Genomic DNA, 19,467 nt, shown 5'->3' with positions numbered 1-19,467 from the left:
GCAGACAATGTGCCACTTCATCAATAGTTAATAGTCTGTCTAAGAGAATCATTTCACTTGAACATTCAATGGTTTCTTCACTTGTGTCAGTAAACAGTCATTCGGCTCCATCATGCATAACACTTGTGTGGCCATTTCACAATTTTTCAATCCATTCCTAGAGACTCCATTGTGGCAAAACACTGTTTCCATACTGTACCAAAAGTCTTCAATGAATTTTGGCCCCTGATACACCTTCCAACCACAAAAAATGGATCACTGAACATTGCTCTTCTTTGGTGCAAATAGACAGCAGAGCAGCCATGATTAACAGCATGACAGTGATAACAAAACTAAACTAGCAGCTTTAAAATTGCAAAGATATAACAACAAATAAACAAAGCATTTGTCATCAACATGAGATGACAGTACTACCAAAATAAACAAAAATATATCTAAATTGCAGATAATAAATGACTTACCCTTGTGTATACCTAAAAAAAAACCAAAAGATACCAGAATAAGATTTTCACTCTGCAGCGGAGTGTGCGCTGATATGAAACTTCCTGGCAGATTAAAACTGTGTGCCCAACCGAAACTCGAACTCGGGACCTTTGCCTTTCGCGGGCAAGTGCTCTACCAACTGAGCTACCGAAGCACGACTCACGCCCGGTACCCACAGCTTTACTTCTGCCAGTACCTCGTCTCCTACCTTCCAAACTTTACAGAGGCTCTCCTGCGAACCATGCAGAACTAGCACTCTTGAAAGAATGGATATTGCAGAGACATGGCTTAGCCACAGCCTGGGGGATGTTTCCAGAATGAGATTTTCACTCTGCAGCAGAGTGTGCACTGATATGAAACTTCCTGGCAGATTAAAACTGTGTACCCGACCGAGACTCGAACTCGGGACCTTTGCGTTTCGTGGGCAAGTGCTCTACCAACTGAGCTACCGAAGCACGACTCACGCCCGGTACCCACAGCTTTACTTCTGCCAGTACCTCGTCTCCTACCTTCCAAACTTTACAGAAGCTGTCCTGCGAAACATGCAGAACTAGCACTCCTGAAAGAAAGGATATTGCGGAGACATGGCTTAGCCACAGCCTGGGGGATGTTTCCAGAATGAGATTTTCACTCTGCAGGGGAGTGTGCGCTGATATGAAACTTCCTGGCAGATTAAAACTGAGTGCCCGACCGAGACTCGAACTCGGGACATTTGCCTTTCGCGGGCAAGTGCTCTACCAACTGAGCTACCGAAGCACGACTCACGCCCGGTACCCACAGCTTTACTTCTGCCAGTACCTCGTCTCCTACCTTCCAAACTTTACAGAAGCTGTCTTGCGAAACATGCAGAACTAGCACTCCTGAAAGAAAGGATATTGCGGAGACATGGCTTAGCCACAGCCTGGGGGATGTTTCCAGAATGAGATTTTCACTCTGCAGGGGAGTGTGCGCTGATATGAAACTTCCTGGCAGATTAAAACTGAGTGCCCGACCGAGACTCGAACTCGGGACCTTTGCCTTTCGCGGGCAAGTGCTCTACCAACTGAGCTACCAAAGCACGACTCACGCCCGGTACCCATGGTACTTCGCTGCAGAGTGAAAATCTCATTCTGGAAACATCCCCCAGGCTGTGGCTAAGCCATGTCTCCGCAATATCCTTTCTTTCAGGAGTGCTAGTTCTGCATGGTTCGCAGGACAGCTTCTGTAAAGTTTGGAAGGTAGGAGACGAGGTACTGGCAGAAGTAAAACTGTGGGTACCGGTCGTGAGTCGTGCTTCGGTAGCTCAGTTTGTAGAGCACTTGCCCACGAAAGGCAAAGGTCCCGAGTTCGAGTCTCGGTCGGGTACACAGTTTTAATCTGCCAGGAAGTTTCATATCAGTGCACACTCTGCTGCAGAGTGAAAATCTCATTCTGGAAACATCCCCCAGGCTGTGGCTAAGCCATGTCTCCGCAATATCCTTTCTTTCAGGAGTGCTAGTTCTGCATGGTTCGCAGGAGAGCTTCTGTAAGGTTTGGAAGGTAGGAGACGAGGTACCGGCAGAAGTAAAGCTGTGGGTACCGGGCGTGAGTCGTGCTTCGGTAGCTCAGTTGGTAGAGCACTTGCCCGTGAAAGGCAAAGGTCCCGAATTCGAGTCGCGGTTGGGCACACAGTTTTAATCTGCCAGGAAGTTTCAGCCAAAAGATAGTTCAGAGTGGATTACAAATGCTAGTTTACACACCCACAAGACACAAAGGAAGAACAAGGTATGAAGATTATCCTTCTGACAGGCAATCCTTGATAAAGGACTTCAGTACTTTGGTATCAAGCTACTAAGGAGTCTGTCCAAAAATGCACATAATACTATTTATCACACTTACTTTGAAAAGAATCTCATAAACTAACCATAAAAACTGAACCGAATTTTGTATTATATAACCCTGTAGGATTACACTGTGAACACTTTGAATGTGTGTAATATACACATCTAATACTTTCCATGCTACATATTTCCTAGGAAGTAGCCATATTAACTACACTCTCTAATGCCTCTGATTTAAAAGAATTGGGTACACAAATTCAATTTAATAAGAACTTTTTAACATTGTAAAATTTATTGTCCACCTAATAGTTTATGAGCATATATAATGATGGAACTCTAGAAACAAATCTTAAAAAGGAAAGTGAAGAAAACAGTTTTGCTGTCTTTACAGTGATTCCATACAAAGTATTAGAAAAATCAGTATAGCATCTCAGGCCTTGCAGTCTGAGAGTATGTATGTTGTAGAAAAATATGACTTCTTTGAAACGGTGCTCGCAGAAATACACTCCTGGAAATTGAAATAAGAACACTGTGAATTCATTGTCCCAGGAAGGGGAAACTTTATTGACACATTCCTGGGGTCAGATACATCACATGATCACACTGACAGAACCACACGCACATAGACACAGGCAACAGTGCGATCCTACGGTCTTGGCGTGCATCCGTGCGTTGCTGCGGTTTGGTCCCAGGTCGACGGGAATGTGCACCTTCCGCCGACCACTGGCGACAACATCGATGTACTGTGGAGACCTCACGCCCCACGTGTTGAGCAATTCGGCGGTACGTCCACCCGGCCTCCCGCATGCCCACTATACGCCCTCGCTCAAAGTCCGTCAACTGCACATATGGTTCACGTCCACGCCGCGGCATGCTACCAGTGTTAAAGACTGCGATGAAGCTCAGTATGCCACGGCAAACTGGCTGACACTGATGGCGGCGGTGCACAAATGCTGCGCAGCTAGCGCCATTCGACGGCCAACACCGCGGTTCCTGGTGTGTCCGCTGTGCCGTGCGTGTGATCATTGCTTGTACAGCCCTCTCGCAGTGTCCGGAGCAAGTATGGTGGGTCTGACACACCAGTGTCAATGTGTTCTTTTTTCCATTTCCAGGAGTGTAGCTAGCCTCAGAGTTTCATTAGACAAGCTGCTTCACAGTATCTTCAGCAACACTAAAAAAGGACCAGTGCATATAAATGACCTAACAAGTGAATAAAAATAATAAAGAAGCACTTCAATGAGCATTATTATGATGAGAGGTTGTTATGGAATGCCTCTATGTGCACCATGTGGTATCTCACACACAAGCATATTTATGAGTGTAAAAGGAGCCATGATCACCCAGCATGCACTGTGAAGTGTTTAGCAGAAGGCAGGCATAAGAAGTGAGGATGTAGCTCACTGCTTGGCCTGCAAGTGACAGTATTTGTCATGATGCTGTCCAAAGTAATTTTCCAATATACATGTTTGTCAACATAAAAAGATAGGATGTAACTGAGTTCGCCCAGAAACATGCAGTGTGGTCTGCAGGCCTCTTTACCCACTGTGGAAGTATACAGCTCCCTAATGTATATTTTAAAACTGCAGTCACAACAGACAATGCATGAAGCACTATAGCTATGTAAGTACTAAGGATATCAAATAAAAGGTCTCATTGAGATGAAACAGATATGCCTATGCTAAACCTTGCAGCACAATATATATTTTTTAATACATGCAAAGGACTTTGTCTCTTCTCTTATGTTGGACGTAGAGAAAACAAAAAACTATTTCAATGTAGAGGAGTGTATAAATATATTTATATTGTTGTAAATTACAAAAATTAATAACTTTCATTGTATTTACTGCACAGAGCTCGGTAATGGCACAAAATGAAGCCTAATGCAAAACCAAAAGTAGAAAATCACTATTTTTTGGTGTAGTATGTTTCCATAATTTCCATGTAATGTTATTAAAAATATTGTTAACGATAAATCAAAATAAGAAAACCAATGCAATATGATAATGTAGAGCTGTAGCTGAGTCAACTGAGATACCACAACATATGGACACTCAATCTGATTCAAGAAAATTGGCAGTACGCCAGATCAAAAAATGCAGTCACAGTTGTGTTCACCTAAAATAGTACCTAAAAGTAGCACCAGCTAGTGATGTATCCTTCCTCAATGTGTGATAATGTAAGAATTTTTCCCATACAAGTAATATAAAAAAGAATAAAATGTCATATGCACAAACAGATGAACCAATATTTCAGACAAAATATCCTACTTAGCTCCTAACAAAACGGTTTCAGACCTCATCTTTCAAAGTCATAGATAACATTTAGTAACTACAAACAGTCAAGGCTCAGACTACTTACACGTTACAAAAGGCACAGGGTTCAATACTTGGCCCTTCCCTGTTCACAGTCTGTATTAATAATTTGGCAGTGTCGTATACAGATGATACAACATTAATTACACACTCTTATGGTCTAGAGGAGCTGTTACATAACTTACATGTAGCAATGGATAGATGTACCAATTGGTTATGGACAAACTGTTCCCTTACTAATGATTGTGAAACTGAAGAAGCTGTTTATAATTAAAGTGCCTCCAATGAAGATTGCAAAATAGTTAAACTATTAGATTTCTACATAGATCAAAAATGCTGCTGGGTGAATTTCACAGAAAATTTTTTTGCTTTAAGCTGTCTTGAGAGACTTATCTGTGGTACAAATTGAGCAATAACGTGAGCAAAATGCAACATGTGTAACCATATTTTGCATTTTTCCACTCCTTTCTTACCTATGGAATTCTTGTATTGGATAAATGCCCGACTCAAAAATTGTTTTTGTTTAGCAAATTTAATATTATGACAGTCCCTAGCCTGTATGTGTACAGTTGTTCCTCAGTGTTAAAGGGAATTTAAATAAATGTAACCTTAGGATGTCAATATACAAAAACAATGCAAGACCTGGACAATCAATTGATTTCTTCTATACTACCTCAGATTTTTAAACATACTTGCAGAAACCACCCATTCTGTTCTCTACAGTACATTTAAAATTATTTTAACAAAATAGTTTAATAAAAAAAAGCATACTACTCAGTAAAAGAGTGTTGAGGAATCAAATTTAATTGACAAAGTTCTGACCAACTACTACCACACTAGGGTGTAACAGCAGAGGATACTAGAAAGTACAAATACTCAGCATCAAAGGGTTTGTTGACAGGTTCCTTCATATATGATTTCGACATTATATGTAACTCTGTATTGTTTATGTAAATATCACGAAATTTTATCTATCCCTCTTATTAGTTTTATATGCATAGTAAGGATGGCTATCTTTGTCATGTGGGTAATGTTGCCACTAAGTTTTATTCACTTAGAGGGTGCTGCAGCCTCATGGAAAACATTTAAAATTCTTCAAACAGATGCAATTGGTTTTGTCAGTGAATTCTGTGGTGTCAACTGCAAGCACTCCTCTGCAGTGAAATGTTTATCATTTTCTCTGCATCTGGTCTACGTGAAGTGACATATTCCTTTGCATCTATTAAAAAATATATATTGTGACAGTAAATATCTGTAATGATGGTAAAATGTCATATTTTTTAGCCTTTGAAACCACATATTTATGAATTTTTTTGACTTTGTAATTTCATATTCAGATAACATTTAGTATAATAGTGTCCAACCAGGCGTAGTGGCCAGTCACCTGACAGGCTAGAGTGGCCATGTGGACACATTGCGTGAACATATAGCTTTAAATGTATTTACCTTGTTTCAAGACAACAGAATTGATAATAAAACAAGAGTATTTAATAAAATAAGTATATTAAGGCATTAGTATATTAACAACTTGATGAAAAGCTATGATCTTTTATTACAGATGTATATTAAGACACATAACTTGATGTTTATGCTGGATAAATTGCAAGCTGATGAAAATATTTCATAGTTAGTCTTAAATATTGGTTTAATGGAGGAGCTGCACTTAGTGAGTTTTAGACTAATAGCTACAGAAGACATGCTGGCAGATCACCTGCTCCAAAGTGAGTGAATCTGGAGACAGCTAAGAATTTAAGACTTACAACAGACAGACATTCTTAAATACACTCCTGGAAATGGAAAAAAGAACACATTGACACCGGTGTGTCAGACCCACCATACTTGCTCCGGACACTGCGAGAGGGCTGTACAAGCAATGATCACACGCACGGCACAGCGGACACACCAGGAACCGTGGTGTTGGCCGTCGAATGGCGCTAGCTGCGCAGAATTTGTGCACTGCTGCCGTCAGTGTCAGCCAGTTTGCCGTGGCATACGGAGCTCCATCGCAGTCTTTAACACTGGTAGCATGCCGCGACAGCGTGGACGTGAACCGTATGTGCAGTTGACGGACTTTGAGCGAGGGCGTATAGTGGGCATGCGGGAGGCCGGGTGGACGTACCGCCGAATTGCTCAACAGGTGGGGCGTGAGGTCTCCACAGTACATCGATGTTGTAGTCAGTGGTCGGCGGAAGGTGCACGTGCCCGTCGACCTGGGACCGGACCGCAGCGACGCACGGATGCACGCCAAGACCGTAGGATCCTACGCAGTGCCGTAGGGGACCGCACCGCCACTTCCCAGCAAATTAGGGACACTGTTGCTCCTGGGGTATCTGTGAGGACCATTCGCAACCATCTCCATGAAGCTGGGCTATGGTCCCGCACACCGTTAGGCCGTCTTTCGCTCACGCCCCAACATCGTGCAGCCCGCCTCCAGTGGTGTCACGACACGCGTGAATGGAGGGATGAATGGAGACTTGTCCTCTTCAGCGATGAGAATCGCTTCTGCCTTGGTGCCAATGATGGTCGTATGCTTGTTTGGCGCCGTGCAGGTGAGCGCCACAATCAGGACTGCATACGACCGAGGCACACAGGGCCAACACCCGGCATCATGGTGTGGGGAGCGATCTCCTACACTGGCCGTACACCTCTGGTGATCGTCGAGGGGACACTGAATAGTGCACGGTACATCCAAACCGTCATCGAACCCATCGTTCTACCATTCCTAGACCGGCAAGGGAACTTGCTGTTCCAACAGGACAATGCACGTCCGCATGTATCCCGTGCCACCCAACGTGCTCTAGAAGGTGTAAGTCAACTACCCTGGCCAGCGAGATCTCCGGATCTGTCCCCCATTGAGCATGTTTGGGACTGGATGAAGCGTCGTCTCACGCAGTCTGCACGTCCAGCACGAACGCTAGTCCAACTGAGGCGCCAGGTGGAAATGGCATGGCAAGCCGTTCCACAGGACTACATCCAGCATCTCTACGATCGTCTCCATGGGAGAATAGCAGCCTGCATTGCTGCGAAACGTGGATATACACTGTACTAGTGCCGACATTGTGCATGCTCTGTTGCCTGTGTCTATGTGCGTGTGGTTCTGTCAGTGTGATCATGTGATGTACCTGACCCCAGGAATGTGTCAATAAAGTTTCCCCTTCCTGGGACAATGAATTTACGGTGTTCTTATTTCAATTTCCAGGAGTGTATGTTTATAATCTGCAATGCTTCAAGAAAATATTATAGAGCAAATCCAAGCATATCAAAATAATCACTGTAATGTTATGTATCTAATAATATGTCAATGGCAATTTTAACAATAAAAAAAATGCAGTTAGAAATTACAGTGAAATTAATAATATTTCAACAAAATATTTCACTCATTAAATATTAAATTATGTAAGTGAGCAAGATCAACTAGGTGTTTGATAATAGCATGGCACAATAGCTATTACTGAAACAAGCAACATCACTGTACATTCTTTAGTTCCTGCATATTGAATAGTTTTAATTAATTTTTGTGCAAATACATTGAGCCACAAGGGTCTTCCACATTCACACAATAAAATGAAGTAGTATGGTGTTTTTCATGTTCATTATTTCATTTATTCTACTGGAGTTGTCGTTTTTTTTATTATGAGTGCACTAGATTTATATGTGGTTAAGTGGATAATTGAAGAATATTGTGTTTAATATCATTAGAGATGTTAGCAAGCAAGTTTTCATTTGAAATAAGTCTAGTTAGTATGCTTTTAGCATTAGAATGGTGGTCAATTTTGTGCATTTAATGACATTTTAAGAAAGTCATGCTTTTGATGACGGCCTTCTCAAGTCCTCCTTGGTGGGAGCAGTAGCTCATTGGAGAATGCTGGGAAGTGGAAGTGCTTTTGGGCTTTTGGGCACGAGGAAGAAGTGAGAGGAGACACATCTGTAGGAGAAGAAGTAGCAAACTTTTACTCTGATGTCAAGCTACTGGAGGATGTAGGACTCAATATTATACATCATGTGATCGGAAAGTTTTGTAATTTATTTATTTATTTAGCAGCTTATGATGTACATCTATGGAGTAAGTCCAAGAACTTATTTGCCTTGTCAGTTTTCCAATAAAATACATTACTTTTACTGATTCTAATTATAGTTTTGCTTAAATTACTAACAAATTTTAGCCAGAACATTTTTGGACATTAACATCATAGTTACAAAATTTTAGATACTGTAAATGGAATGGATTTTATGAGGCATACATAACCTATGTACCTAAATTACTGAACATTTAACAATTGAAATAATTCTATCCTATGCGTCCATCATTTTATATATATGATATAATACAGTCACATAGCACATATGTATTCTAGATACCATTTATAAAAAAAATTAACAGCAATAATTCTGTAGAAAAATAAAATCTTGAGATAAAACAATGCGGTTAAGAAGTTAACACATTTTACTTTTTCTTTTTCTCTATACCTGTGTACATTTTTCTTTCAGTGTACTACATCTGTTTGATTCAGTTATTTTCACTTGAAAGAAATTCTCTGATTGAATATAAAGGGGTTTCTAATAGGAGTTGTTTGAACTTATCCTTCAATTTGTCATTAGTGATGTATGGTGGTAAAGAGTTGTAAATGCTTACTGCCATGTAACCACTGCTTCTCTCATATTGAGTTGTGTTATGCTGTGGAATTCTTAATTTCTTGGTGTTTATGGTGTTGTGCTGGTGTACATCTTCATTTTTGTTGAATTTATCTTTATGATCCCAAGCAAGGGATATATATAAAAGCTGTAGAAGGTTAGAATCCTATTTTTTTGAACAGAGACTTGCAACTATCTCTTGTTCTTTTGGTTCCTATTATTCTAATTGCTCTCTTTTGTAATTTGAAAATTTTAATTACCTCAATAATTTATCTCACATGAATGTACTCATTGTAAATATCCCGCATCATCATGATTTACTGAGGTGGTCATGTGTAAACAGTTTGGAGCGAAGGCTCCATACAGTTCACGGTCTTCATTTGAATGCACTAGGAAAGGACGTACTTGTGGAAACAAATTTTACTTGTATTTCATGTAACAATGAAGTACCCAGGACAAGTGGAAATCAACTGCAAGTAACAAAGCATTCTTTTCATGCACCGAAAAATATAGCCATCAATCAGTGTCAAATCACGAAATGGTTGAAAACCAATAGGCCAGAAAGTAACATACAAGCTAGGAAACAAACTCAAATTATGAAATGGTTCAAGCCAAAAAGAAATGAAGCACAAATTTTGCAAGCTCCAAAAATACTGGAAGACAAACAAGCTGCTGTATGTGTGACCTCCAGAACAAGGAAAGCTCCAGAGAGGAACAGTGATTTTTTATGGCTGGCACCAGGGAAATCACTTCAGCATCATCCAGATCCAGTGTAATCAAGAATGTAACTATGGATGTAAGTATACAATATCGAAGTGACAAAGAAATGTACAAGCCAAGTGAGAAAGCTGATGGGATGTTACATAAGAATGAGACCTACCCTTTTGTGAGGATGGCTCATTACTAAATATTAGGTCTTTAAAAAATAAAATTGATGATCTTAGCAGTAACTATATAATGCATTTTAATATAAATGGTTTAAGTGTTGAATACTCATGTGACAGACGCTCTAAGTTAGATGAGCTACAAGTTTTTTTATTTGAATTTCTAAATGTTAAAGTAATTTGTTTAAATGAACACTGGCTTAGTAGTGATACTATAAAAATCTTAAATAAAACTACAAGGTAGCTACCAACTTTTGAAGGGTAAATAAGTCGCGATGAGGTTCATGCATGCTCATTCATTCTGATTTAGATTAACATGTAAGATGTGGCTTCAACTATTTTAATGAAGAGTGTATTTTTGAGGGTTGCTGTGTTGAGTTAAAGGACTTAAATGTTGTTATAATATCAATTTATAGAATCCCAGGGAAGGTGGTGACTGAGCATTTCCTACATAAATTTCAGAGTTTGTTAGAATGCCTCAGTACAGAAGAGAGGAAAAAATTGTAGTTGCTGCTGATTTCAACATCAATGTGTTGAATGAAACATGTGAGGTATCAAAATTTACAGACTTAATAAAAAAATATGGCTTCAAATTAAATTTTTCTGAATTTCCAAGAGAAAATGGTCAGTCAGCTACATGCATTGACAGTATTTTAATGAATTATGTATTTGAAGATGAATATAAATTTTGTCTAGATCTAGGAATTTCTGATCATTCAGCATTATTCATTGAGCTACCCAGAGCAGGTACAGAAATCCCATGTAAAAAAACTTATGTAAAAAGGATCTTCAACCAAGAAACTTTGACTCAATTCCATGATAAGCTGAAGGAGACAGAATGGCACTTTGATAACAATATTTCATCCACAGCAAAGTTTGAAGCATTTCTAAAGGATTTTATAAGTGTTTTCCATGAAATGTTTCCACAAAAAACTTATTTTAATAAAATGACAAAAACTGAAATAGGTCACTAAAGGTATAAAAATCTCCAATGTTAAGAAAATAAAAAATTGAATTTCTTGAACATGTTAAATGAAATAAAAGTACATTTAAGAAAGTTGTCAAGCAAAGCAAATGACAAATAATAAATTAATCTTATAACATGAGAATAAATCAAAGGCAGTGTGGTCAGATGTAAATCACGAATTAGGTATCAAAGCCTCTAGATATGGAGTTAGTACAATTAAGCTTGAAGATGAGATCATTGTAAATCTGGCTCAAATTTCAGAATGATTCAATGTGTTCTTCATTAATGTAGTGAAACTGGAGGCTAATGTTGCAGATTATGAGAACAATGTATGTCCCTTTAGACCAAATCATAATTCTGAATGCCTCACAAAATCCAAAACAGTTTCAACAATAGATATAGAAAAATTTATATTAAAACTAAAAAACAAAAATTCTGCAGGTTGGGATGGAATACCAGTAAAAGTCTTTAAATTTGTGTGTAAAATAATAGGATACCAACTATCTAAAATAATAAAACAATCCTTTGAACAAGGAAGCTTGCCAGAGGTGCTGAAGTATGCAGAAGTAAAACCATTGCTCAAAAAAGGTTCAAAAGAGGATATGGTGAATTATTGTCTCATCTCCCTCCTTCCAGTCCTATCAAAAATCTTTGAAAATCCTGCTGCTATGCAGATTCGAAATTTTATGGAGAAATGTGATATTATTACAGAAAACCAATTTGGTTTCCAGTGTGGCAAAAGTACTAGTGATGCAATTAACAAGTTTATCAGCAAGATCAGCACATAATTAGACAACCATAATAAAGTTGCAGGAATCTTTTGTGATTTCACAAAAGCTTTTGACACTGTACATCATGCACTGCTCATCTATAAACTTGACAAGTATGGGATCAAGGATAATGTTCTACATTGGCTTACTTCATACTTCTCAAATAGGTAACAAAGAGCGATTGTCTCAACAAATGCAGCAAATTACTATTAAAAATGGAAAACAGTAGCCCAAGGTGTCCCTCAAGGCTCGATTCTAGGACCTATTTTGTTTTTGTTCAATGTTAATGATTTACCGAACAATATAAATACACCATCGATTTTGTTTGCAGATGACACATTTGTATTAATTGAAAACCAGGAACCAGAAAACATCACTCTCTACATAATAAACACAATGGACAATCTAGAAACAGGTTCCAACTAAATGGATTAAGATTGAACATCCCCAAAACCCTCATGGTCCAATTCAGAACAAAACAGTCAAAGCCCCAAGAAATTAATATAACTCATAAGAATCAGGATATAGAAGAAGCGGATTCTGTGAAGTTTTTAGGGTTAAACCTAGATACAAATTTAAATTGGAATAAACATGTTGACTACCTGTTAAACAAATTATGTAGCTTTGCATTTGATATGCAAATATTAGCTGGTGCAACAGACATGGATACTAGGAAAATTGCATACCACAGCTACTTTCAATCAGTTGTATGGTATTATTGTTTGGGGAAATTCAAGCAATATATTGCACATACTAAAGTTACAGAAAAGAATAATAAGGAACATGTGTACTGCCCATCCAAGGATATCATGTCGCCCAACAGTTGAAAAACAACGATTATTAACAGTTCCCTCCTTATACATATATGATATTATCATCTTTCTACACAGCAATTTAGAGTTATTTGAGAAAAACTGTTTCAATCACACATATAACATGAGAAACAAAGACAATTTTATGCTTCGAACTCATCGCTTACACCTATGTGGGCAGTCTCCTCAGTATATGGCAATGAAAATTCATAACAAGCTAAAAGGAAAGAATGTTCTGAGTATGAACCTAGAGACACTGAAAACAAAGCTATATGATATCCTTGTCAAATGCTGCTACTACACTGTTGAGGAGCTCATGAAGGATGAACTGAACATGTGAGCAGGATAAATTTACATATAGTCTTGTATGTAAATCTAGCTGTCCTTCACAAACAGGAGGAAAGAAAAATAAAAGTTTATATTAATGTTAAAATTCTTTGTACCAATTAGGCCTAAGTTGTGTTATCCATTATTTTGGCATGTCTCCTGTACACTAATCATAAGATTAGAAATTGTATGTTATGAGATGAATAAAACACTATTCACTATTCACTTTACGTATATAAGGAAAAGGAGGGGTCCTAGAATACTACCCTGTTGCACCCCCTGTTTTATATCTTGTAGTTCTGATAGCTGTTTCCCTTGATTGTGTGACACTTCTACTGCTTGTTTACTGTTCTGCAGAAATGATTTTATGATATCAAGAGCAGTTCCTCTAATTTGATAGTGGTGTAGCTTCATTATTAATATGTGGTGATTGACAAGATCAAAAGCTTTAGATAAGTCACAAAAAACACCAGTCGGGATTTGGCCTTGATCCAGGACTGCAGAGATTATACTAATAAGTTCAAATGCAGCTGACACTTTAGACTTTTCCTTCTGAAACCTAAACTGTCTACCATTTATGATAGAGTTTTTTTCAAAAAATGCCAATAACCCAACAAATATTATTATTTTTTAGATCTTTGACAAAATGGGAAGGAGGCTAACTGGTCTGTAATTACCAGGTCACATGTGATCACCTTTTTTTTGAATAGTGGTAGTACTATGGCAATCTTCATTCTATCTGGGAAGATTCCTTTTCGAAACATGAGTTGACTAAGTGACAGTGGGATTTAGCAGTTTCCCTAATAGTTAGCTTCAAAATTTTATTTTACAGTCCATTTATGTGTGTGGATGCTTTATTTTTTAGTTTCTCTGTTATTTTTCTTATCTCTTGTTCAGTTAAGGATACAGGTAACATGAGTTTGGGGTGACTTTTGTTTATTCTCAACTAGTTTTTGGGATTGCAGAGAATCACTATTGTTACCATATGTAAGTTGTTGGTAGATTCTGCTAAAATATTGGTTGAAAGTGTTGCTAATGATATTGGATCTTCTGTTCCAACATTATTGATTTTTAGGCTTAAGCTGTTATTGTTATTTGCTGATGACTTTCCTGCTTCTCTGTTTATTATCTTCCAAGTGCTTCTGACTTTGTAGGGTGCTTGTGTAATAACATTTCCATTACACAGTTTTTTTGGTAGCTACTAAAGTTTTATTGTAAATCTTTTTATAGGCTCTATAATATACAACAAAATGAATAGGCCTATCTGGAGCTTTCCAAATTGCATGAGGAAGATTCAACTTCTTACAGGATACTAATAGACTTTTTGTTAGCCATGGCAGATTTCCTTATTTTTTCTTTATTGGTTGAGTTTTGGTTGGCAAACACTCTTAAATGATTTTAAATATATATCTAGGAAACAGTTATATTTATAATTAACACTATTAGATAAGTACATTTCTGGCCACTTTTCATTTTATAGATTTATCTTTAGGTCTGTTATGTGAGAACTTCTCATATCTCTGTAAGGGAAATCAATGGCAGTTTGAGTGTTCATACCTATTCTCGTATAGTTTTGAATTGTGTTATGTAAACCTTACATTATGAGTAAAATCTCTAGTTATGTTTTATAGTTTGATTCAGATAGGGAGTCAATATTCAAGTCTCCACATAAAATTAACTTGTTCTTCCAAAATTGTGATAGCAGCTTATCAAGGTTTTTTATGAACACACTGAAATCACCACTGGGAGTTCTGTATAAAGACCTTATTACATAGGTTACATTTTTCAGTTCAATTCTTATAGCACTACACTCAAAATGTTTTTCAGTTGCATATATTTCCAATGGAATTGCAGTTGCAGAGCAGGAGATGCAGCTACCACCATTTTTTAAATTCTTTCTGCAAAAGTACGATACTAACTTATAATTGTCTAAGTTTATACAACTTATTTCATTGTTTTTAGCCAATGTTCAGTTACACAGAGAACAGCAGGCCTTATACCAATGCTTTCCATGGCTACTTGTAAGTTTAAGAGTTTGTTTTTGATTGATTGAATGTTTTGATGTGTAATTATTAATGTACTGGCTGAGGTATTCACCCATCCTGTACTTAACTTTTTGTCCTTTTTATGGCACCCATCAGAAAAAAATCACTTAAGTGAACTGGAGTTACTGCATTCCTCCTCTGTAGCTGAAACATTGTTGTCTCCTTTGATGCTGAGCACTTCACTTCTGGTGAGGTGGTAATCTTCCCTCTCGGCACTGGAACTGATGTCTTACTCCTCTTCTGTTGGTCATCGTTAGATGGTGATTTTGCTTTCTTATTTTTCTCCTGCTGAGGATTATTTGATGTTTTTGATGTCAGATTCACTTCTTCAGTTGCACTGGATTGGTTTATATTTTTTGTATTGTTTTCTATTTCTTTTGTGCCCTCTAGTGAAGAATGACTTTGTAGTTTTGATTTACAGTCCATTGAATTTTTCTGTGCACTTGAATTGAGAGGGTAATGCCAACAAGGAATCAGCTTTTTATCACAGGATTGTTTCTGCCTTTCTGACAAAATACTGGCTATTTGTTTGGCTATTGCCTGTTTCCAAAAAAGGTAAGATGTAGGCCATGGACAGTATGAAATTTTCAACCAATATTGCTAATATCTACAGTCACCATGTTTCTGAAATGCTTACATACCCCTGACAGATGTTTATTTGCCCCTGCAATTTCTTTGTTCACACAGGACAATTTTGGCAAGTCATATCTATGTGGAATATGGCATACTACCACGTTTGTTTGAGTAAGGTGGCTTAAGCATCTTTTCAGACTTCGTATGACCTTTCCAGTTTTATTTTTATATACATCATTTGACCCTCCTAATAATACAACAAAATCATTTTGATTAAGACTGGTACAATCAGGAGATTGTCCTAGCTTCCCTACTTCAGAAAATGGGGTGTTTGGTTTAGTAATATCTCTTGATATTAGTTGTGTGATCTGTTTGAAAATTTCTGGTAGTCCACGACCATGGCTGTCCACCAACACTATTACTTTACTTATGTTATTTATCATTTCATTTTTCTCTGGAGTCACCATTTTAATGTTTCATTCCACTGCTGGTATATGCACACGAATTGTCACAATGTTGTTTGGTTTTTGTTTCACAGTTTTCGGACACACTGTTTTCTTATTTCATAATAATTTATTATTTTCTTGCTTTAGAGTCAAAACTTCACATTTCAACACCTCAATACCACCTTGTAATATCTTCATAATTTCGCTTTTTGTTTTCACCGCTTTCTCAACTTCAGATGTTTCGAAATGTAAACAGTCGAGACATGTCCATAAATACACTGATGTATTTTAAGTTTATTTTGGCATGTTGTTCATAAAGATTCCTTTCATCACCTTTTTATTACATTCTTTACACAACAAGCTGTTCAACATTTTTGACAAGAGAATCACACTATCTATTTTCAGTAATACTTCTGTTTTTGGGGCATGAAAGAAGCAGTCTTATGCGTGGGAAAATTTAACTAGAAGTTGGACTAGTAACTTTCAAACTAGCAATGAATTGGCAAAATATTGGGAACTCTATTACATTTCCTGCTACATTTTACACAATATAAACTGCTGTTCACTATTTGTTATTCTGTAACCTTCTTTAAGTATATTTTTAGGACCATCATTTCTGTATAACTTTGCTTCAATTCTGAACAAATTATTAGACTTGTGCAACTTTAAACTCATGTTGCTGTCTACATTTATCTGCAAAATTTCCAAATTTTATCATTTATGACCACTGATCCTACTAAAATTTATTATTATTAATTTATGATGATGATGTTTGGTTTGTGGGGTGCTCAACTGCATCGTTATCAGTGCTCGTACAAATTTCCAAACGTTGCTCAGTCCAATCTCACCATTTTTTAAGAATGATGATGAAATGATGAGGACAACACAAACACCCAGTCATCTCGAGTCAGGGGAAAATCTCCGACCCCGCCGGGAATCAAACGCAGGACCCTGTGCTCGGGAAGTAAGAACACGACCGCGAGACCACGAGCTGCAGACATTATTAATTTATTCATATAACTTTTCTGTGATTAATTTATTACACTATAAGTTCATAATTTAATGAAGATTATGTAGCTGTTTTTGCTACTGGACATAAAGCGAATGTGTACGGCTCTACCCAATGACCTCATTAAGCCATGCCTTCAATTAGAGCTGTACATAGTCCAGTATCCATTTTTATTGCTAACTCACACTACTGAGTGTGAAGTTACAGTAAGGAACCTGGCAATTTACAATGCCATCAAATTATTTTAGAAAATCACTACAAGAATCATGGGATACCCAAGGTATGCAATAGGGACTGGATGCTGTCCGAAAAGAAAAGATACTGGTTGCTACAGCAGCCAAAATATTATGTCTTAAGGAATACACTTAAAAGAGGAGCTTTTAAAAAACCATCATGCTGCTGAAGACGAGAAGCTTCTTGAGAATTTCACGTGTATATTCAAACAAGAACACGAGGAAGAACTCCACAACTATATTTTTCATATGGTATGAAGATATTATGGCATATGAGAAACTGATTTATGTCACTTCGCATCTCATATTGCTGAGCATAATGATGTGCCACATCCATTCAAGAAAGAGAAAAAGTAGGCAGGCTAGGATTGATTGACACAGTTTAGAAGAGACATCCAAGCAAAATCCCTATTGAACATATACCACTTCATTTGAGTCTTATTTCTCCTTTTCACTGTGTCTGAACAATTTGTCCTACCTACTAGGTAAAATGGCCATTTTGGAAACATTCACTTCAGTTCACTTTTCCACCACAAAATGAGGATTTGAATAATTACTGTTTTATAGTTATGGGATGTATACAGTTTATACATGTATATTACATATGCTGATCTATTACATGTCAAAGAAAAACATAATCCTTAGGGTGACCACTTAAACCAACTTTCCCCTAAATATTTTGATCAATAACATGTAAAATGTTTGAAGGTGAAGAAACAAATGAATAAATATTTTGAGATGCTTTACAAATGTATTCAGTTACACCACTATTACACAAACTCCTATGTCAATTTTTTAAAGTAATTTTTATTCTAATATTGTGATTATTATCTCACAAATTCACCTCTTGAAACATAATATAGTCACAAAACTTTTATTGTTTTATTTTTTATGGGATTTCAATTGACTGGGTGTTATCACGTGCTCTTAATATAGTTTTATGACAGATAGTTTTCAAGGAAGTAGGTTTGTTTAGCACATTACTTCATTCCTCCATCGGGAAATCAAAAAAGCAACTGCAATAATAGAATTCATCTAACAAAATATTATGTATTGTACATTATTTATTGTGGTATTGCACAAATATTGTGCAAAAGTTTTAAGCCTTAAACTAGAAAGTAGTTTCAATTGGTGATCAAGAAGCAGTAAACCTATACATCCAGGAATGCAGTAAACACTTAGTGGGTATCAGATATATCATACCCTAATACACAGAGCAATTAAAATTAAAGTGCAGCAACTGACAGAGGTCCAGTGTGGATTGTAATTATCATATGGCAGAGAAATTTGGTACATATGTTAATGTGTTAATATAGAACTGATTAATGTCGTAACAAAATTAGTTCCAGTTTTGGCCTCCAGGTGCAAATCTGGCACTGTACACAGTTTGTATGATGACTGATTGCATTCCTCTCATATTCTACCAATGAACTGCATCTGTCATGCGCTTTACCAACAACTGAGTCTAAGTAATCATTCCATTCCATATCCTCACAAATTTTGACACTTGAGTATTTGTATGAGTTGACAAATGACGACTGTGACTCACTCATATTGTAGTCATAGGATAGGTTCATGTTTAGATGATTCTTCCTAAACTATATCATCAAATCCCTGCTGCCATCATTTGTGAAAATTTAAAGTGAGTTTCTAATCATTGCAGCATTTTGTAATCATTGTTTTTATGTATTGCACTTTCATTTAGTACCACAATTAATGACGCGACATTCTAGTTAATTCTTTCAATACAATAAATTATATTCTGCTATCATTAAAGCATACACTTATCTTTATTTTTGTTCTTTGGGATGCCTTAGAGTTGTCATCTCATAAAATACTGAATTAAGATGCACACTAGATCATTATAGAGACAGTAATGGAATGCCCATGAAAAGGGCATGTAAATTTACCTGTATGCTGCCATGAAGTGTACTATCAGATTTTGGACTTTCTGGAATAGCTGCCAGTTCTGATTCAGTTGTTTCTGCTTCAATTGAGTAACTAAAATACAAGAAAAAATTTCTATGTTATTTGAAAGAAATGTTGAATTTGTTAATAAAGTACAGAGTTAAAGAGTTTATGTGTTACAATACGTTAAGTTTCAGGTTTTCTTTTTCTTTGTGAAAAACTGTGTTCAGATTATGCTGCATAAAGAAGTACTGTGTATTCAACAGC

General features: G+C 37.1%; 1 protein-coding gene across 4 annotated transcripts in view; it reads right to left on the bottom strand.

Moving 5' to 3' along the window:
- The window catches only part of LOC126297705 (protein unc-79 homolog), an 810,295-nt gene that overhangs the window by 350,389 nt on the left and 440,439 nt on the right, over positions 1–19,467 (bottom strand). For all 4 annotated transcript variants that reach the window (XM_049988834.1, XM_049988837.1, XM_049988836.1 and 1 more), the window contains exon 30: positions 19,203–19,293. In XM_049988834.1, the coding sequence (XP_049844791.1) occupies positions 19,203–19,293 (91 nt within the window). The remainder of the gene's footprint in view (positions 1–19,202; positions 19,294–19,467) is intronic.

This window comes from Schistocerca gregaria, chromosome X (genome assembly GCF_023897955.1).
Source record: "Schistocerca gregaria isolate iqSchGreg1 chromosome X, iqSchGreg1.2, whole genome shotgun sequence".
In the NCBI taxonomy this organism is placed as follows: Eukaryota; Metazoa; Arthropoda; class Insecta; order Orthoptera; family Acrididae; genus Schistocerca; species Schistocerca gregaria.
This window is presented reverse-complemented; position numbering and strand designations above follow the sequence as displayed.